The sequence below is a fragment of the Barbatula barbatula genome (genome assembly GCF_947034865.1).
Source record: "Barbatula barbatula genome assembly, chromosome: 20".
NCBI classification, from domain to species: domain Eukaryota; kingdom Metazoa; phylum Chordata; class Actinopteri; order Cypriniformes; family Nemacheilidae; genus Barbatula; species Barbatula barbatula.
Window position 1 is genome coordinate 15,305,419 of NC_136783.1, and position 22,515 is coordinate 15,327,933.

At 37.5% G+C, this 22,515-nt stretch overlaps 3 protein-coding genes across 3 annotated transcripts; 1 reads left to right on the forward strand and 2 right to left on the reverse strand.

Annotated features, from left to right (window-relative positions):
• Positions 1-1,352: 1,352 nt before the first annotated feature.
• Positions 1,353-2,338, reverse strand: LOC306909084 (guanylin-like). Its single transcript, XM_079482461.1, has 3 exons — positions 2,171-2,338; positions 1,824-2,010; positions 1,353-1,681 (listed from the first exon to the last, which is right to left on the reverse strand). The coding sequence occupies exons 1-3, from the start codon at positions 2,240-2,242 to the stop codon at positions 1,623-1,625; spliced, it is 318 nt and encodes a 105-aa protein (XP_079338587.1). The 5' UTR covers positions 2,243-2,338; the 3' UTR covers positions 1,353-1,622.
• A 6,705-nt stretch (positions 2,339-9,043) lies between these two features.
• On the forward strand, positions 9,044-12,057 carry nmur3 (neuromedin U receptor 3; the record flags this gene model as incomplete). Its single annotated transcript, XM_079482573.1, has 2 exons — positions 9,044-9,908; positions 11,747-12,057. 2 exons carry the CDS (start codon positions 9,044-9,046, stop codon positions 12,055-12,057), a joined length of 1,176 nt encoding a protein of 391 aa, XP_079338699.1.
• Positions 12,058-14,254: 2,197 nt separating this feature from the next.
• On the reverse strand, positions 14,255-22,114 carry lactbl1b (lactamase, beta-like 1b; the record flags this gene model as incomplete). The annotated part of the gene is made up of 7 exons (XM_079483150.1): positions 14,255-15,230; positions 15,434-15,539; positions 16,407-16,654; positions 18,172-18,329; positions 19,093-19,199; positions 19,761-19,911; positions 22,052-22,114. The coding sequence occupies 7 exons, from the start codon at positions 22,112-22,114 to the stop codon at positions 14,255-14,257; spliced, it is 1,809 nt and encodes a 602-aa protein (XP_079339276.1).
• Between the last annotated feature and the right edge of the window lie 401 nt (positions 22,115-22,515).

Sequence of the window (22,515 nt, forward strand, 5' to 3'; positions counted from 1 at the left end):
GCTTTACCATCTATCCCAACAAGGAGCTGTTTATCGGCGAGGGCGAACGCGTGAAAGCGGATAGTGATCGCCACGAGCGCGAGGCTTCAAAACTGGACCAAAGATCAAAGACTAGAGCTGTATCTGAATTCTCCTATAAAGTGGGTATGGCCAGATATGAATGGGCATGGCATTAAAGTACCGCAAATGAGATTTTACACTGATCTGTCTGCACTGTGAACACAGAAAATACAAAATACAAGTGGCGAGAGCACAGATGTTTAACCAATTAAAACATTACTCTAGAAACCTAGATAAAACTGGAAATAGAGAAGCCTTCTACCGGCCCGTAGGTAGGCAGCAGATGTCTGAACGTCTGCTTGTGTTTAAGGAACAGACATGCACCAGTGTGAGATTTCTGCCAGAATACAAAGTCACTGCTTACTACTGTCTGTTTTTATATCGTTGCTTATTTTTCAATCATCTTATTACATCTGATGAAAAAAACTTCCTTGTATATATAAAAAAACACTTTTTTCAAAAAGGGGCTTAACTGTGCCAAAATAGATTTGTTTTCCTCATGACAGACATGACTTTTCTGCATGCCATAAAAATACACAGCCTTTTTGTCATATGGGCTCCTCTCTACAGCATTATTTTAGCCTTTTGTTTGGATTTAAGGGCAGTCCAAAACACAGCCATAAGCTTCTGAAGATTTCAGTGACAAAAAAATTCTAAAATAATGATTTATTCACGGTAGTGTTTGCAGCTCTTGCATGCAGGTTTTTTCTAATGACCAAAACCTTCAAAGCAAAAATATATATGGTATGTCTCCATTTTCTTGTATAGCATTTAAACAGAGCATTCAAAGCAGGTTCCATCAGTGGCCTTCACTTTTCCTCTGAGCTTACATCAACCAGAATGGCCAATAGTCAAAAGTACATTGGTCCTAATCGGAATCTGAAAGCATATGAAATCCCTATAAAAAGTTGGCAAATCAACATTTCATAAAGGTGAAAATGATCAGGAATGTGTGTAGGAGAACGGGTGGGGTTGGGCCGAGGGGGCTCTGATGTACTGCACACTCAATTTATTACATTCATACATTTGCCAGAAAGATTTCTCAAACACACATTTAAATTCACACTCGCTTTTTGTTGAGGCATACGGACTCTTGTTCACGGCTGATTAATCTGAGGACATTTCGTGTCAAATAGTTACTGGCAAAATGGAATACAATACTGAAATAGTTCCCTGTATTTAATAAATTCTTTGCACTGAATGTTTCTGTCACTTCGCATTCAATAAATCTTTGATGGGCGACAGAGCATTAAAAACACTTTCATCCCGATAAAGATCACAGTATGCCGATACATTTTTAAATGCAGTTTATTGGACATTAAAGTATTATCACACACAGAGGAGGATAAATAGAAAAATACAAAGATATTTTGTCTTAAATAAATGAAATATGCACTGTAACAAAACAAAATATTAGAGGTGGAAAAAGTCAACGTTAAGCAAGTAACAGTTTAAAAAAGGTTTTGCCATTTGTTTGACAAGATGACAACATGGGGATGATTGCTCGATGATACACAACCATGAGAACTTATGATGTTGTTCAGAACAGGCGTAGAAGAGGATTAGCATCCGGTACATGCAGCAAAAGCACATATTTCACAGACATCCAAAGGCACTGAAGCTGCAACGCCGAGAGAACATAAATTCAAGTTAGAACAAGATTTGTTTGTCAGTTAAGGAAATGTGACATTTCTTGTGTGCTCTCAAGTCTACACAACATACAAAACATTGAGTGTGAATTTGAAATAAACCAGGATTCCTACCAAGTCTAGCAAAAGACAATGTTGCTCCTTTTTGCAGACACAGGGGCACAAACTCCTGCGGCAGGGTCGGACTGGCACACACAGAATAGTAGCTTGTCTTGGCCAGGCGTGGGTTTTGTGTTCGAGGTTGGGCGCTCAGCTGCTGGAGAACTTTCACAGATTCTAATGAAAAGGAAAATTCTCCCTCCTGCGGGAAAATAAAAGGATAAGTTAATTTCGCAATACCTTTATTCATGTTGAGCAATGCATCAGCTTGACCACTGCAGTTGAACTTGAGAATTATTTTTATGTTTTAATTTGCAATAGAGGAGAATGACTGTGAAAAACAAGAAAAGTAAACAGCATACCTGGACCTGGACAGCCTCAGAGATCAGGCAAAGAGCCATAACCATGAGCGCAACTGACAGAATCGTCTTCATTCTGAATGGTGTAGCTGGTTCTTCTTCACAAGTATTTAGCTGTATGTTTTTCAGGTATCGAACAATCTCTACTCCTCTTGTTTTCTTTCTTCTCTTTTAAAGGAACTAATCCTCAGCCTAGCTCTGTCACAACCAATCAGAGCTTTTCATTTTTTCCTCCGCAGTTAATGAATAAAGAGGACACATTTTACAAGGCTGTAAAATGGAATTCATAAATCCTATGTGACCTCATCTGAAGTGTGATGTGTGCTTTTATGGGCCTATTGATGTCTAGTTAAGGGTTAATTAATAACCCTACAGTGAGCACACTACAGGGCCTTTGGGTTTGGAGTATGAAAATGCCAAAACAAAATGGTACTATATGTCTTTTTGCACAAATACACTTTTTTGTCGTTCACAGGCAAATCACTTAAACCTTGAGTGATTGTACTAAAATATTCATAAGTGTTAATTCATTCATTCATTATGCAAAACAAGTCACAATGAGGACCTTTAATGCCCCCTTAGATGTTTCAAGAGGAATAATAGACTACACAGATGTCTCTCCAGCTATGTGATATAATTATATCAAGATTTGAAATACATACCTTTTTGTCATTATTTATTCACCCTCATGTCATTCAAAACCTGTATATAACCTGTATTGAACACAAAAGAAGATATTTTTCTAAATGTCTCAGTGATTTTGTGTCCATACAATTGAAGTCAATGGGGGTCAACGTCATCAAGATTTTTCTAAATATCTTATACTGGAGAAGAAAAAAAGATTAAATAATGAACAGATTTAAATGTTTATGTGAATTATCCTTATCCTAAGTTATGGCTCTCTGTCTGAATAATATCTAAATATAACCTTTTTCTATTTGATCATAAACATTGACACCGCCTCAAATATAATCTCAGACAGGACGTTTTGGATAGACTTCTTCCCTCGTGGTTGATCTGTTCTAACCATCCAAGTTGATCCAAGGTCGATCATTTGTCATGCTTGTCTTTGATTGGCATTTCATTCAAGACTCAACATTGATTATTACAATCAGCAGGTTAATGTCAAATTTTAGGAGAGGCTTCATTGTGAGAAGGCTGGACGGTGATGCCTGTACCTGGCAGATTGATGATGTAATATCATTTCAACACTGCTTATCTGTCAAGCCTCTCCCTGACGTTGTCAAGATCCTCGATTGTTCACACTGCAGACACAGTCATGACCCCAGGCCGTCATGTCCACAGTTTTCATCACAACACACGTCTGTCACGTACATGCCAAAAAGTAACAAACAGGTAGAATCCCACACTTGTTTGTATAAAATAATCTGCTGTGGTTTATAAGGGTGGGACACGATGATTATTGTGTGTGGTGTTACGTTATTATTGTTAATATTCCTCTTTCATTTGAAGAAGCCTTCTGTTAAAGCAGCTTTATGATTTTGTACCAATGTAGCAGTTAGAAAACAATAGCTTTGAGTTACACGGAAACAGCCATGTTGTCGTTAAAGGCTTGTTTTAAGCTACCTGCCAGAGTTGAGGTCCTTAAAGATGTGTGTTAAGAGAAAGAAAAAGGGTTAGTGTACATACATTTTTATTTTCATTTGTCTGTCAAGTATTCACAGAAGGGATGGGTTTTAAGTCGTTTTTTGAAGGTTGTGAGAGATGTGGTTGACCTGACCGAGTTAGGAAAGAATGTTCCACCAGGTAGGAGTTGTGAAGGAGAATGAGCGGGAAAGCGATTTAATGCACTTATGACAAGGCAACACAAGATTGCTTGTTTGCTGAACGCAGGGTTCTTGATGGGGTGTAGGAGAGTAGGAGGGTGTGAAAGTATGCCGGTGCAGATCCAGTGATATTCCTGTAGGCAAACATCAGTGACTTGAATCTAATATGGGCTTCAACTGGTAGCCAGTGGAGAGATGTTGGAAGACGAGGCGTGCTGCTGCATTTTGAATCAGCTGAAGTGGTTTGATAGCCTTTGCAGGAAGACCAGCAAGCATTGCAGTAGTCCAACAAATCGAATGTTGAATAAGGCAAATCGCCATGATCACGTTGTCTTTGCAATGTGATCATTGAAGGACAACTGTTCATCAAATATGACTCCGAGGTTCTTGGCTGTTTTGGAAGGAGTGGTTGTGGTACTGCCAAGTTGGATGGTGAGATCGTGTGGCACCGTGGGGTGTGCCGGAAACACGAGTAGTTCTGTCTTAGCCGGGTTCAGCTGGAGGTGATGCTCTTTCATCCAAGCTGAGATGTATTCTAGGCAGGCTGTTAAGCGAGCTGATACAGTGGTATCATCTGGGTGAAACGAGATGTAGATCTGGGTGTCGTCAACATAACGGTGATACGAGAAGCCGTGTGCCAGTATGATGGGTCCCAAGGATGCCGTGTAGATGGAAAAATCTAATTCTCATATAATGGACTTAAAACTATTTAGCAGTCACTGCTTCAAATATCTACAAGAGCTTTATAAGCACCATGCATTACTTTTTAATGCTAAATAAGCTATCACACGTTTATGTGGGACGACATGTGCCAAAACATCCTTTGTTTATAATGCATATTATAAAAACAGGGCAGCAAGAGAAAAAATTATTAAACTAGCTCTGTGAAATCTTTCACCAATGAATGATATCAAATGGATGACTGCAACACTAACCTCCTACTGACTCACACCATTGAAACCTAATTAAGCTCTTGTGCTCATGATCTTTGTATCTGGGAGGAAAAAGGGAACTTCAAATATGCAACAGTCTTATTCACAAAGCAGCACATATAAGGAAATAAAGGAAGTTACTGTGTAATGCTTTAGTATATCAATAACTTTTTATGCTGGTTGAAAACTAATCTGATTCATTTGGTGTTTTAAAAAACTATTTTAAATACACAGTCTACAAATTTTATTTTCATACTTTGGCAATGACATTTAGGCCGTTTAACATTAACAATAATATAAGGAATGGAATGTGGATTTGTCATTAAATCGTGTTGACGCTGACTCTTTCACATTTTCCGAGGAGGCACAGCTTTTTCCTTCTTGAGAATTCAAATATCCAGTCTGCCCTAAACAACATGAATATCACAACGTGTTTGAGTTTACTTCAAACATTATATTAAATATCACTTCAATTTCAACTGTTTGCTTTCCTACATTCATTTCACACTCTGGTAGTTAGAATTTTCATTTTTGGGTGAACCTTTATTGGATTAACATTAAAAGATATGAGACACAACAATACAATCAATCAAAACCTAAAGACTACATTATAACCAAGACTTTTTTTGTTTAACTACATAACTATATATATCAGGTACCACAAATAACTTTTCGAACACATGAGTATGTACACTCTCACACCCCATCTGGGGAAAAACACACAGTTTTATAGGCGCATATGCGTCATTTTAAAGATGGTGCACTCTTTGTAGTTCTTCATTCTGTCTATTTGATGTACAGCCACTTCCATAAATGTGGGAGCCCTTTTCTTATCTGTCAGTCTGTTGTAATATCTTCACTTTGTTGTCACATTGTAAGCTATAAAGGTGAAAATAACTCATGAGGTGAGTTTAACCACTGCACGTAAAAGTTGAGGATCATATACTGTACATTAATATTCTCTCTTGTGAAGACCAGTATTGTTGGTTTTGTTCATGTTGATAAACTATTGACTGACTAACTGCTTATCCTTATGTTTATTTAAATGAACAGAAGGCAAAATACAACTGGCCATAATGCAAAACTGGGTAGTTTGTTTGGATTTGCAAAATGGATTCAGTTCAAATTCATTTCTATAGCTCTTATCAAAGTGCTTTACAGTGAATGTGCAGTGTCTTTTCACTTGGTATTTCAGATCATAGTCTAATTACAATGAACCCACTTGAATATTTTAAAATCTCGTACAAAACACATTTATAAGATTCTCTCTCCTTCTGACCGTACATAATAATCTTTGCCCATCAGACATTATGTCCTGTGGGGTTTCAATAGGTAATTGTGACAATTGTCAACGTTTTTATGGTGTGACAGCTGTGCTTTCCAAGGGAGGGGTGGAGTTAGAAATTGGTTGCAATTTGCAACCTTTACCGCTAGATGCTTCTAAATTTTATACACTGGACCTTTAATTCAACTATATTGGTTTCTGATGGTATCTACTGGTAATGTCAAGGCTCAGCTTTATAATGTTTGTAAAAAAGTTAGTTAGGTGATGATTGACTCACAAGGTTGTTGGTTTACAATTGATCTCTGTTGTTCAAACAGTACCTAAGCGAGAATCATTATGAAGTGAACTGAGAGCTTACTCATGGGAGAATTTGTTCCAGTGATTGGACCGTTTAACACAAGGCCGTAGTAGAAATGCTCTCTGATGAGCGAAGCTTAAAAAGGCTAAGCGTGACCAAGCTAGGTTTTACAGACCTGTGAATAATAACAGCTTCACAATGTCACAGTTGGCTGGTAGATGCGTGTGTGAACTGTACGTGCGCTGAATACACTGAAGCTTTGAACATGGCCAATCTAAATCACTGTTTGATTACTACACATTAACTCATTATGACCACAACCTTATTTGTTTAGTTTTTTGACCATTTTTTGTGCATATGCACATAGGTGTGGAGGTGCAAATACTAGATTAACATATTCATATTTGCTATACATAATTGCATAACAAATATGTAAAAATAAATAAAATCTTACAAAGAATTACAGCTTAGGGCTACATTTGATGAAATAAATGACCAGCACTACACAAAAATGTCCTAACATTCTGCAGGGGTATATTGTCTTTTGAATGCTTTTCCTTTATGATTTGTTGTGAGTTGTAGACCCATGCTATCTCACATGGTGATCTGTATCATTGTATATCTGTATATCATGTATTTCAACGGTTTCCCTTGAATCATACTGACGTTTATATAGTCTCATCTCATCTCATCTATAATCACATTTTTTTTATGCATGACAGTTTAATCCAATTCTGCACTCATTATGTTTTTGTAATTCTCATTTTTTTATCACAACCGTGATATGTTTTCTGGGCTTCTAATTTTAATTATAAAATGTTAATTCTGGTGCGGTGATTCACGGTCAAGCAGATGTTTCCACCTACTGCTCATCCGATGGATGTTTCATAAGTTAATCGATCAAATAAACTTGACATGACAGATAAAGATTCATTTTTGAGTGAATATTTGTGTGTATTACATAGCAGTGGGAAACACAAAAATGCACATTGACACAGTCTCTCCCTTCCATCTCTCAGCACCTATTGCATTTTACTCAGACACGTGCTCTGCCCTCTTTTGGTGGACTCTATAAAAACTCGATAATTAAATATGAATTATTGTGATTTATTGGTATTTGAAAAAGCATTACATTTATTTTAGTATTTCGGGTTAAAACCTTCACAAAGTGTCTCTAATGTTACATGAATATTACATTTAGTTGCACAAAGCACTACCCGGCACTTACAATTCCATTTGTTTTATGCATAAATGGCAGGCAGTCTTCAACATAACTTTACTGTATAAACTGTAACATGCAGATCGAAAATGCAAATATGTGCAGAAAACAAACATCACATTTTCGAGTGATTCCATTCCAAACCATTTGAAAACACTGAAAATGGATTTGAATGTAGCATAAAAGAGAGACTGCATTTGAAATATAATTGATTGATATTGGAGACGGACGAGGGAGCGCGCACAGGTTGACGCGTACACTTTGCATCCTTTGCGTCCTGGTTAGTTCACTCCACTTTGAAGTAGACATGCGCACACAATCAAAGCCATGTCTGTTTGATTTGCCCGTAAAAGCATCGAAAACCGAAAACCAAGAAGGATAAAAGCCTGAGGGCTTTTCATCTCACATGTGATTTGGGTGCGCATTCGCTCCAAACATCAGTCACCTAACAATTCAGGCAAAGGGAGACATCGTGGCATCTCTGTCTGCACGAGTTTGCAATTTCACACGATTGTTTTCAAGACACTGGAGCGAATACAAACACCATGAAGTTAACGGCAAGTCTCCGTAACGCGCACCAGTCTGGATGCGATTCGTGTGCACGGCGGACGCTGGAGAGGTGCGTGTCTTTCTGCTTGATTTTGTACTACTTCTCAACACTACATGATAAAACCATTACATGTTTCTTTAAATAGCATTACTACGAAGAAAGTAACATAGAGTTTTAATACCAAATATTAGTCGTTTAGGGCATCAAGCAAAAATACATGCATGCAGCAAAAAATACATGAACATATATTACTGACTAGTTATTCTACATCTGGACAATGAACCTTATAATTTCTCAGAAGGTATCAGTCAAATGTGCTGCGTCTAAATATTAGATGCGATTCGTTTAGCTCGCGTCATTCAAGCATCGACATTGAAATGAAGAGTGATGTTTGTTCAAGAAATCTAAGCCATCTTTAAATGAATGATTCCTTATAGATTGGGTTGCACTTACTTTGCACCCCTTTGATTTCTTTATAATAGGCATAGTTAATAATGTAGAGTGACTTGTCGTTTTAATTTAAATGTGATTTGTTAAATGTGTTTACAGTTTGTTAAATAGCAAATTCGATGAGGTCTTGTCAGGAGTATAAAAAGCATAAAAACGAAAGGGAGAAGAGAAATAAAAACAATCAAAATCTTGTCTTATCAGGTTACTGTTGTAAACAACCTTTATATTATTTTCCTATTATCTCCCTGACACAGGTCTCTATCATTCACAATGTGGAATCTCAGAGGCAGCGGTTTCTAAAGCAGTGCTGACTTAAAAACTGTTCATTTACGCATTTCATCCTTGGAAAGCCACAATGGCTATGAGCTGCCTTTGTGAGCCTGTCAATGGATCCGAGCAGGACTTTGTCTTCTGCAACAGCACCACATTTAACTTTACCGGCAACGAAAGTGGACGCTGTCACCTTCAGACCCTGGATGAAGTTCTGTTTAGGATTCTGGGCCCTAGACGATCTCCATTCTTCTTTCCTGTAACCTTTACGTACATTTTCATCTTCGCCACAGGAGTCGTGGGAAACCTCCTGACCTGCACCGTAATCATTAAAGACAGGAAGATGCGAACGCCTTCAAACCTCTACCTCTTCAGCTTGGCCATCTCAGACCTGCTTGTGCTTTTGTTCGGGATGCCCCTGGAGATCTATGAACTTTGGCAGAACTACCCCTTCCCGTTCGTGGAAAGCATCTGCTGCTTCAAAGTCTTCTTGTTCGAGATGGTATGCTTTGCATCCGTGCTCAATGTCACAGTGCTGAGCGTGGAGCGCTACATAGCCGTTGTGCACCCGCTCAAAACCCGCTACGCCATAACTAACAAGCACGCCCAGCGGGTTATCTCTGGTGTTTGGGCCATATCACTGTTCTGTGCCATTCCGAACACGTCGCTCCATGGTTTGCAGTATCACTATCTCCCAGAGAAGGTGCTGGAGTCGGCCACGTGCAACCTCCTGAAGCCCAAATGGATGTACAACTTGGTGATCCAGGTAACCACAATACTTTTTTATTTTGTCCCCATGATGGTGATCAGCGTGTTGTATCTGATGATTGGTCTGACACTGGGAAAGGGACAGAGGCAGAAAAAAAGCAAACTGGACAAACAACATGGCAATGACAGCTGGAAAATTCATTTGGATCATAGACGGAGGAGGCAGATCACCAAGATGCACTGTAAGTGACAGATAAAGATTTACATTAAAGGTCCAGTGTATCATTTTTTGGAGGATCTTTTGACAGAAATGCAATATGATATACATAACTATGTCCTCAGAGGTGTATAAAGACCTAACATAATAAAGCGTTATATTTTTATTAGAATTACACCGTAGTGCTTGGAAAGAGAGTGGTGGAGCGAGGGGGCTGCAATTCGCAGCATGACCACTAGATGCCGCTAAATTTACTACACTGTACCTTTAGTGCATCAAACCAAAGTGTAACATTATGCAAGGCATTGTAAATAACATTTCCTAATTCTATTAGTTTTTTAAATGAAGATAAAACAGCTAAGGCTGATGAAATTGGCTACATTTTGGTGACATTGCAGCTACAACTGGTGCATTTAATCACAATGTGTTAATTATTGTGCATTGTCCCTGAAACGGATAAGGGTGTACCAAATGAACAATCTGTTTAGCTGGAATGGTTTTTACCACATATAATAATTAGTATTTGGGATTAATACTTGTAATAATAATAGTCTTTTTGTCTACTTTTGCACAATATCTGCAAAATCCAGATTGCAATCTACCCAAATGTATTAGTAGCAAATACAGCATGGGTGAGTATCCATCTAAAAGCATCCATCTGGTTAGTTTTCATTATCGGGAAAACCCTGACTAAAGTTAGTAACAGATTTTATTCACACACACATCTTTTCTTGAGTAGCTCTTTAAAGGAATTGTTCACTTTCAACATACATTTTCATGATAATTTACTCACCCCTGTTGTCATCCAAGATGTTTATGTATTTTTTTCTTTAGTTGAAAAGAAATTAAGGTTTTTGATGAAAACATTCCAGGATTATTCTCCATATAGTGGACTTCAATGGACTCCAATCGGTTAAAGGTCAAAATTACAGTTTCAGTGCAGCTTCAAAGTATCTTAAAAAAAAAGATATATATGCGTTATAAACACAAATGCTCGCCTTGCACTGTTCTACGAAGTGTGTTGATGACTTCACGTATTACGTAGTTACGTTGAAAAGGTCACGCTTGACGTAGGCAGTACCGAGTCAGTGTTTACAAATGTGGAGAAGGAGGACTGTTCAAAAGTTGTTGAATGTTCAATGACACGCATTCATCGTCTTTGTGTCAGTTTTGTGTTTAAAATGGTAATTTCATGTGCCTACGTCAAGCGTGACCTTTTCAACATAATTACGTAATCTGTGAAGTATTACGTAGTACATGGGGACTTTAAAGAGGATATAAAATTATAGGTTTGTTACAGCATACTCTATTAGAGCTGTTTAATTACGCAGGCAATTGGAAGCTCATTGCACTGTGTGTTTGAAGTGAATTCATACTGTGATATATTTGTGATATATTCATACTTCGTGTAGAAGGGAAAATAAAGCATTTCATAAAGCATTCATGCAGATCATAAGATAAAGATAAATGTAAACTATTGTACATTCTAAGTAAAACATCAAAAGAGTAAGTTCATAGAATGAGTCATGGTGTTGAATGACAGATGTAGTTTTATTAAACATTATAAACAATAAAAAAATTACGAGTTTTTAAATAAGGATGGCTTGTCAAATGATGCATCAAGTGCTTAAAGGGATAGGTCTTCATTTTGTCTTCTGCACAACAACTAAGAAGATATTTTGAAGAAAGCTGGTAACCGAACAGCAGCAGCACCCTTTCTATTGTATGGACACAAAACCAATGCAAAGTGAATTGGTGCCAGTTAACAACTTTTAAAGGGACCAAGATGCCGGTGCAACTTAGGATCTTTCTTATAACTTATAACAATAATTGACCTAATGTCTGCTCTCTATCTTTTAACAGTCGTGGTGGTGTTAGTCTTTGCCATCTGCTGGGCTCCGTTCCACATCGACCGACTGTTGTGGAGCTTCATCACGAGTTGGACGGACCACATGCATAACATATTCGAGTATGTGCACATAATCTCAGGTGTGCTCTTCTACCTCAGCTCCGCGGTTAACCCTATCATCTACAACCTGCTCTCCAGTCGCTTCCGCGAACGCTTTCTAGCACTGGTGTGCCGCCCCCTGCCATCGAGCTCTTCTCGCAATGATTCAGTTCCTTTCTACATCATCAACAAATACCCCTCCACTGATGCTCAGCGTCCAGGGTGACCGCAGGGACACGGGCAGCGCACACCCCTTTGTGATTATCAGCAGTGGCTGGAAACAGGAAAATGAATGTGCCACGGTTCTGTGGTGGTGGGGTGTGTGGTTGCATTTGAACGTTTGCCGGTGGCATATACATTAAACAGTTCCTTAAAACCACATGTACATTTAAAAAATGTTAAATAAGTGCCATTTGTTATCAAGCTATTTACATATGATCATCAGGTTCTATGAGCATTCGTATTGAAGGTCGTTACAGTATGACATAATTGCCGCTTTACATCTAATTAAAGATATAATTGAAGATCATTAAATGCAAATGAAGCACATTTTCAGTCATTCAGATGGTTTCATATTGTATAAAGCCCATAACTCTGCCTTTTTCCATTCAGTTTGGGCATTGTGCATTTAGATGATCTATTTATGCAGATCATTAAAACATCCCTCGCTGTCTCTATGTCTATCTATCCATCACGCGGATGGCATGTCTCTCCTACACATAAAAAAATAAATATTGAATTTCCTATAACGCTTATTATGGATCGAACAATAACCGTTTCGAATGAACAACATCTGTTATGTTTAAAAACAGTTGTATGTGTCACAGGGACATTTACAGTCAAGCATGCAAACATATTTTCTGGTTCCATTTTCCACAAGCACTAGAAGAGCGATGGAGCACTTTATGCTAGGGCGTCATCGACAAAACTACACAGTGAAAACAAGATAATAAAAGCTGCATGGAACATTCATCTTTACAGACTATTCTGGTAAATTGTGTATTTAAATGAACAATAAGGGACTTTAGGGTACAAGGATGCGGTGTTCCATTGTTATTTTTAACATTGTGCCAAAAGTGCTTCATCAGATTTTATGTCATGAGAATTAGATTGTAATATTACTTGTAATTGTGTATTGCAATCAGTCCTTTCTGTAGCACCACTTGTAGAGCATATAGCAACGCCAATGTCATAGCTTCGTTTACCAAGCGATGCTCATACAGATTGAATGCACTGTGTAAAGCTTTGGATAAAAGCTTTTGTCAAATGCATAAATGTAATGTTAGCAACAGAGAAATGTGGTTTTGATATCAAATTAAACGTAATTTTTTTTTAAATGTTTCTGTACTCATGGCCTGGTCTTTGTTCTGGTGTTTGTTATATTTACAATTCTTCCATCATGGTGATCTTGCCTGTTGGCAGTTTAATCTACCAGTTCACCTTGCTGTGACAAAGAGCTGAATGGAAAGCTGTCTTTTAATTATTTTATTTAATTCTTAGATGTGAAATACTGAAAAATGCAATGTATTAAATGGATGGTTCACCCAAAAAGGAAAATACTGTCTTCTACTGAACACAAACGGTATTTAGAAAAATGTTGGTAAATTAACAACGGCGGTACGACTTCAATCATCAGTGCATCAGTTTGTGTCCATACATTAGAATTGAATGGGTACCATCGTCTGGTTGGTGAGCAACATTATTCCACATATCTTTTTTCATGTTCGGCAGATGAATGTCAGTCATACAGGATTGAAATGACAAGATAATGACAATTAATTTGATAATATAATAAAACAATACAACCTAATTGAACCCCCAAATGTGTTATGCAATCTATAAACTCAGTTTATTAGTTTTGATGATCAACAATTATTCATTTTAGGGCGCTCATTTAACAATCAACTAATTTACCGGCATACAATAGGATCTACAAGGCTCATTTTGCATAAATGACATTTGGAGGTCAGAATATCCAATTGTAATGGCACGAATAATAAAACAGGTGACCATGACTGGCTAAAATAACACAAAGTTAAACAACACAAATAATAGTTTAAAAGACACATGGACCCTTCACTATGCTTGAACATTGTAAGTACAATAACGTGTGAAACAAACTGTACAAAAACATTCTTATATACAATTGCATATGCAGTAAGTATATTTGAGAACCTGACAATAGGGGTCATGTATATATACAAGGACTTATCTATGTACAAAACAACATTTCATCACACAGAGAACCAGCATAGAGAGGTAAAATAGAACCAAAAGGTGACGTTGTCATTTAATCCAATCTAGCCAATATATATACAGTATATCTATCTATCTATATCTATCTATATATATCTATATATATATATATATATATATATATAAACCCCTAGGTTTTTAAATCACAGTTTTTCTAAAGTCTTTCTTTAGGAGAATGTGGGTCTGCGGGTTATTCGAACCACATTATACGTGTTAAGCCCAGGAGCATCAAATCCTGGAGAAAGCCCCTTCTTGTCAAAGACGTAGAAATTAAAAAGCTGCCCATCCTGAGCTTCAAGCGACACCGAGGCTGTGTTTACGCGTAACAGACAGGGGTATTCTTTCTCAAACACCACTCTGAAAACCCGGTCCACAAGGAAATTCAATTTTATGGTCCGATAACGCTCGTGGATGAGATCTTCTATTTGGGGTCCAAACTGCTGCATGATCAAGACGCCATCTGGCCCTGCTTTAATTTCATAAAAAGTAATATTGCCGTAAGTGTAAAAGCCCACGTATGGTGCTGGGTTGGGTGGTGGATTCAAAACCCGCCTGGCTTCCCTGAAAGCTCTCTCCATGGCTGGAATTATATACGAGTAAGCTTTCGACACAACGTCTTGGTTCTGTGGCCTTGTGCCCGCCATTAGCACCACCAAGCCTAGCTTGAGACGAGGGACCAAAGAGAAAGTTGCAGAGTATCCATCTAAGTCTCCATCTTTGCGGAGCACTTCATATCCCAGCTGTTCGTTTACCTCCCATGGAGTTCCAGTCCGGTTGGCAAAGTAGTCTTTATCGCAGCGGAAAAGAGGAGTTAGCATGATTTTGAGAGTGTCGGGTTCCAGCAGCTTTCGGTGATAGGCTCCAAGCAACACCATGGCTAATTTAGCCATGTCGGCAGCCGTGGAATACATTTGGCCCGATGGACGGTACCAACCCAGGTCATACAGAGGTGCCGTCTGACCACTGGAGTAGACCCCCACGGCCATTTGACTCTGCATACCAGGGTTGATGTCAAAACCAGTGTCTTCCATTCCCAGCCTGCCCAGAATGTTGTCAGCGATCCATCGCTGGTAGTTTACACCTACTACTTTTTCAGCCAGTACGTGGGCCAGCAAAGAGAAGGCCAGATTGCTGTAGTGACATCTAAGATTATATTAAGACAAGAAAAGTTAGTTACTGCTTCTTTCAAATTACAAAGGCAGAAAGTTACCATCATCATCATGGTCCTGAAGACATTATCCAAAACGATTGCAGTACACATGAACACAAATTATGTTCATTTATAGTTGCTGGCAGAAACAAATATTGGTACACATTTCAGCTAAATGAATGCAGAGAAAACATACTTAGTTCCTGGATCTGCAACAAGCACATCATCTTGCAGGAGGCTGACAGCAGTTTGGGTCTTTCCTTTCCATAACAAGTTAGTTGCACGAAGCCTTCGAGGTAAACCTGCAGGATAAACTGTGATCTTTATTATGTGCGTTACAATTTAACGCAGACTTTAAATAAGGGCAGAGTTACCCACTTATACTCTGCAACCTCCTGCAGACCCACCGGTGGATTAAAGATAACTGTTTGTATGCTGTTTACATTCCATTCCACTTATATTCGATTGTAGATTTTTCTTTTATTCATATGCCTATTAATAATGTTTTTATATGCTACACATTTGCATTCTATACATAGCCTATATATTCTATTTAGATTCCAATTTGTATTCTATTATTCAAAATTTTGAATGTAAATATATTATAATTGTTTATAATAGCTAATATATATATATGTATTTCATACACTGGACCTTTAATACCTACTTTTCTATTACTTTCACTGTCTAATTAACCAGACCTACACTTGTATCATGCATATAACTGTGTATGTGATAAATAAATATTGAATTGATTATTTTATATGAACACATGGTATCGAAAGCTAAGAACCTCATCCAGTCCCATAAATTTCGCCTTTATACTACATAAAAGGACATAATCAGGTCTAAATCTTAATTCATCTCAACCAGCTGACACGGTGAGAAAGAGATAATCACGGTAATCACAGATATTAAATACATTTCAAAGACCTTTTTTTACTCTGAGCTTTTGTTTGCCATTAAATGAGGCTATTCAGAATGTTCAAAGAAACACTCATGATGACCTGCATGTCGGAATATTGCACACACCTGAGAACAAAACTATTATTTTAATGCTCGGTAGTTGTGCACAACCACAGCATTGCTCGCTTGTTAAGATTTGGAACCATCTACTAAAGAAAGAATGAAAATCAAAGGATATGAAAAATGCAGAGGCTGAAACGTACCAGAAAGCTGGCTGGCCATTCTTCTTAGTGTTACGGAGGACGATCGAATTTGAACCTCACCGCTGTCCAGAAAGATTAGGCCATCAGTGACATATTTAAGTTCGGAGTCTTTGCTTTTGCCCATGGGGTTCTTTATGGTAAAGCTGTCCACATACTTTTCGAGCGGGTCATCTAGAGAGCCCACCTTACCATCCTCCCATAACCGATATAGCATCAGAGTGGGAAACAACTTGGACAGACTCGCAATTCTGCAACAAACACAGTTGATAAAAAATGATTAGGTCTAAAAAAATAACATTTGCCGAATTGAAATGTGCCTGAAAATGTTCAGTATTTTGCTAAATAAACTAAATCATAGTGAGCTTGTTTAAAAGACTTTGATTGACATACTTGAGGGAAAGTTCTTTAAGAGTGTTCTATCATAAAACCCATTTTATTTTAATCTATATATGAACACAGAGGTCAAAACACCTACTGCATCAAAGGTGGATTACACAATATTTATAAATGTATTCCAGTCTAATAGTTGGAGCCTTCAAGACCCTTGAAACAGCGACAACTTTATCCCAAAAAAGAGCAAGAGAAAACTGCTCACAACAATACTCGCTAGAAAGAGAGACTAGTGCCTATGACCAATAAAACCATCATCTGTATTCAAGACAACACAAACTGCAAACCCTTTTACCTTTAGTTATAGTCTTTGACCACAGCTACTGTAAACGCAGACCTTGAGTCCCTGGGGCTTTTTATAAACCAGAAAGGAAAATACATCTAACCTCTAAATAAAAGGGCAAATTTAAATGTGAAAGCAAAGGATGAAAGAGAAATACTCTTTGCAAATAACCTTCTAAATCCAATTTTATTGATACTGAGATAACTAATTTGTTTGAGAGTAGTTTAGAAACTAATAAAAAAATTTGGAGATTCAACCTATGCATGGAAAAAATATTAATATTAGTCATATACATACGCAATACGTATACATAAAAGAAGGCATACTGTAAACATCTGGGATGCCATACGGGTGAATGTGAGAGAAATTAATTTTGGGGGGAATTATTCCTTTTTTCAGGCATATTTCAGGCATACAGAATCCAGTGTATACAGTTTGGATTCCTTACCATAGAGTTTAGATATATGCAAAAAGAAAACTGATGCCTGTCTGTTAATAAAAGAAAACAGCTGCAATTGAGATGAGACAGACCAATATCACAACAAACTTAAAGTTAAACAATGCAATAATCTTGTCAAAATGAGTAAATTGCATTTTTAAAAGCCATTTAGTCAAAGGCATAGAATGGAGAAAATAAGACTGCTTTTGTTCTTTCTGAAATGTCAGTTTATATGCCAGTGCCAGAAATGAGAGCTCCAATTAGAAGTGGACTTGAACTGATTAAATGGATAAATGTGGAGCTGTGTGCTTCTTCAATGAAGCTTAGGAGATGTCAGCATCACACCAAATCAACGACATGCTAGAAATTACACACAGACAGTAACTTGGCAATTATGATCTTGCTATTATGGTGATGTTCTTCGTATGTGACAGATGTCAAATGTGAAGGGGTGTATACCTCTGCGTAGCATCTACGTGAAGTCATTGAAACCAAATACACAAATTTCACACTCACAACAAATGGTATGGAAGAATCACAAATTATATTTACAAATGCATTTTTGACTTGTGAATGAGTCTTAAACACTTTTGATGGTATATGGGTCTCAATTGATGTTTTTAAAGCAACATGAATAAATGGGTTAACCCTGCCTGTAGATGGTGTACTCATTTGGTGGTGGAGAGTTTGGATCACTCCCATTTCTCTTGCCGAAGTTTCCAGTCCACAGTACTGTGTCATTATAAATTACAATGGCTGACAATGCGGGCAGGCTGATAGGGTCGATGCTGTTGCGCAACAGAGCGTCAACCTAAAAGATTACAATGATATTAGTATTATAAATCACACAAAATCTAAACCATTAAAGCTTTTAAGTTTTTGGTATTACAAAATGTATGTTTTTTTTCTTAAAGGGATAGTTCACCCAAATATTCTGTCATCATTTACTCACACTGTTTTATGACTGCACCTGTATGACTCCGTAGAACACAAAAGAAGATATTTTAAAGAAAGATGGTAACAGAACAGCATTGACTTCTACTGTATTGTATGGACACGAAACCAATTCAAGTGAATGAGTGCCAGTTAACAAAATTCTTCAAAATGTCTCTTTTGTGTTCGGCGGAAGAAAGACATTCATACATCTTTGAAATTCAAAAGGGTCACATTTCTCATTTTTGGGTGACCTATCACTATAACCCAGCTTAACTTATTTCCAAAGTAATTATGTGTCAAATCATGTTTTTGTAGCCTGAAAACGGAGTAAAACTGCCTTTGATATATTCATTAATAACCACAGTTTACATTTTAACAGATTTTCAATATACCACTGTCATGACTGCCTCCAAATATACTAAATAATTTTTAATGCAGCTTTCAAAGGAATGAAGCTGTTTCACACGAGTAATAGCCAAATGACCAGATTCCCAATGTGATGAGCATCATTTATGAGCTGGTTTTGCTTTAATGGAATTTGAAGTGTAAAGGGAATGTTTAAAATTCATGACCTGGATATCAGCAGGCGTGAACCTTGCAAGAAGGGCAAGTTTGGTTTTCAATTTTCACATGCTTACCTTTTCAAGTGCCTCTTTTAAAGTAGGAATGGGGTGTTCAAGAGTGGTGGGCTCAGGAAAGCGAGGGCACATTCGTACAGATCTTGAATTTTCATCAATATTTCCATCTAAAGATGGAACATATGCAAAGAGTGAAATGATGTACCAAGAAACAACAACAGTCTAAATAATGAATATGAAACTCTCTTATGCTATTTTATAGTATAAATATAAATCATACACATATTAAGGAAACAAATGTGTGCAGTTGCAGATAAGTTTTCGTATAAAAAAGACAACTGAAAGGTTGTCCGACATCTTAAGCATACTTAGTCATTCAATCCTTAACAGACAGAAAGTGGTTTATAGGATCGACAGATCATACCCTGTGTAAGCTTTCACACGTGCGCCTCTCACACCACAACTGGTAAGTATTGTAACAGTTGTTTATATTCTTCTGAAATTGTTAGATCTAAAAATGAATATTAATAAATAAAACTGTATTTATTTACAAAACTGTGAATAAAACATGTGATGCATTGACATTACGGATTTCAAACAGGGGTCTACTGACCTCTGAGGTTCTGCTAAGTTACCCCAGTTAAGCAATACCAAAGTGACCCAAGTTAAGCATTATTGCACAGACAGTAAAAGGGCGTTGTATAAAAAATCTACTTTTTGTTACATACCGGGCTCTAGTTTGGGCAGTTGGTACTGCCAGATGAAGCAAGAAGTCATAATGACAGACAACAGCAAGAAAAAGATCAGACCCAGATGAGTCCACTTCACCTTCATCTTGCTAGTTTTGGTCAGTCCATCCATGGCAAGTGCTGGGTTAAGCTGTTACAAACAAATGGATAACAAATACATATTAGCTGTATGTTTTGTGTGATGTGCAATTGCAATCAAGTTAAACGTACACTAAACAGTAGACAGTTTCAATAGCAACAACATAAACATTGTGTGGCCCAAATCTCGTAGGCCTCCGCAAATAATCGATAACTGTTGAGTAGTTTTAACTTAATTTAATACACAAAAGTATCTTAATATAAATTAATAATAAATTAAATTGAATTGTTATATTATAACCAAATAGACACAGACCGGAAGAAACGCATGTGCGTCAGATGAAACCGTCTACATGTCCTACAAAGGACGAGCTGGCTATGGTTAAAATAATCTATTGAAATGTAAAGCTCGTTGTCATTGTTTTAGCTTGTGTTGATGCTGCAACACCTTTGTAAATGAAAGCAGATGCGTTTTGTCAATGCAATTAAACAAAATTCTGCACAAATTCAAGAGGCCTTGCATTCCTCATCTAAAAAACCACCTACAAAATTGCAATATAAAACAAGCCAAACAAGCGAATTTGATCCATGGTGCAGCCAAGGAGATCAAATTATGATGTAAAACCGGATGCTAGCAGCTGATCAAACTTCTCAACAACAAGACTAAATAATGAAATATATATCAGGTCACTCACCGCAAGTAAGATTCCATTTGCACTTGAAATCCCATTACTCAAGAAGCCTTATACAGTGAATCTATATCATAAAGAGCAGTTCCGGTAAATCCTATGCGATAACTGTCACCACAACATGACCACTGGGAACACAAACACCTGACTCCTGTTATCTCCACTGTGGCATAATCCTGGCCACCAGATTCCCTTTTACAATTCAATTTCCCACCCCAGCGCCTGATCTGACATCATAATCCCTAGATTTACCCTTTACAATCCATCAGACCAGAGCGGTTCTTTATGTCAATCCCTGCAAATCAATTCACTAGACTGTTGTTTCCTGCTTCCCACTAGAGTGGCATTCCCTGATCTGGGAAAGGCCTAAGCCTAGGGTGAATCCAACTTCAAATGCTGTGATAATATTTGAAATATTATTTGATTCTAAACAATTAACAGTACAACGCCACAGACACATCTTTTGCCAGACACTCTAAAACAAATCTTTTCAGGCCATTAACGGGTGCTAAATTTGGTCTTGATCATTTCACCCAATCCACTTGTGGATAAAACACGTGAATCGCATAGAAGCCTGTGATTGGACCAACTGGCCTGTGGGTGGATCTTAACCTTTGGATTAGAAGGAACATTTAGAGCAGGATAAAAATAAATACTCAACGGTGAGATTATTGGAGTGTGAAGAATCCACAGACATCTTCTCTGACTCCTGAAAAATGAAAATATAGGGATGATCTAGGTGTCTCACATTACTCCAGAGTCACATTTACATTTGTATTAAAAAAACGTAGTTTCATTTAATAATACAGCTGATGTACAACATGAAATGTGTCGCAAAACAAAGCTTAAAAATGGCTTAGATTGTTGAACAACATTTGAATAGAAAAGGAGCATAGCTGTTTGATCAGCATTTAAAACAGAATAATTCATATCTAAGGGAAGTTGTCTGCCTGGAAAGAGGCAGACCACGGTTCAACATTCCTGAGTAAAATAAATGGATGGGGAAGGGGAAATGTATTTGCAAATCAGAATAAAAATCACAACACTCGGGTTCACAACAAAGTAACGCGAGAGCAGACGGTACGTCATGCGCCGATCGGTCTGCGCAGCACCGCTTCAAGTCAAACAAATAACGGATTGACTACATACGCTTTAAATGGACTGAAAACAGCTATATTTAACTTACGTGTAACTGTGGAGTATTCAATTATTTTGCTGTTGTTTCCTCGCGGCACCACAGCGGGTAAGTGTAAATGCACCATGAGAGGAGTGATGAAATGGCAGCAAAATAAAAAGTAAATTACACTGAGCTCGAGTTTGTGTGTGCGTGTGGTGCTTTGCTTTCATGATAAGCACAGATGGTCATGAACTACATAACGCGTGTGATAAAGGATCTGTGGATAGCTTGGAGAGCTTCCAGTAATTCAACAAAAAACAATATAATAATTATTTTGAGATTGGTAAACTGTCAATCTCAATCAATTATTATAGTATTTTTCTTACCTGAGGCTGGACTCCATCCACAGAGGTCTCCCCCAGTACGACCTTGCTCCCCATCCCCCCCATTTCTGTCATGAAATCAATGCAAAACACATTTAGACAAATGATTGACTCTTTCAAAAAACATATTTTCATGTTTTTATTAAAAAATACCAAAAAAAACCCATAAGGAAATCTTAAATGTAGATTTCCTCATGTTTCTCTTGGGCATTGCATGATTGAAAAAGATCCGGCAAGTATTGTTGAGTTCAGTATGAATCAGAATGCTTAGATTTACATGGGTAAAAAACTGAAATCAGTAAAAAAATCTGATTTAAAATTTTACATTATACAACCTTTATGCACTGTTAACAGCTCAACTATAAGAGCTTTGCATTAGTAATGCCAAAAGGTTATGGCTTCGATTCCCATTGAACACATACTGTATACTGACCCACTGTAAATGCATTGTAAATCAGTGGTGACCA

Excerpts from the sequence above, each read along its gene's own strand:
- LOC306909084 (XM_079482461.1), bottom strand. The coding sequence starts at position 2,242 with ATGAAGACGATTCTGTCAGTTGCGCTCATGGTTATGGCTCTTTGCCTG. Across the intron at positions 2,011-2,170 it reads CTGAGGCTGTCCAGGTCCAG|GAGGGAGAATTTTCCTTTTC; the intron begins GTATGCTGTTTA and ends ATTTTCCCGCAG. Across the intron at positions 1,682-1,823 it reads ATTGTCTTTTGCTAGACTTG|CTTCAGTGCCTTTGGATGTC; the intron begins GTAGGAATCCTG and ends TCGGCGTTGCAG.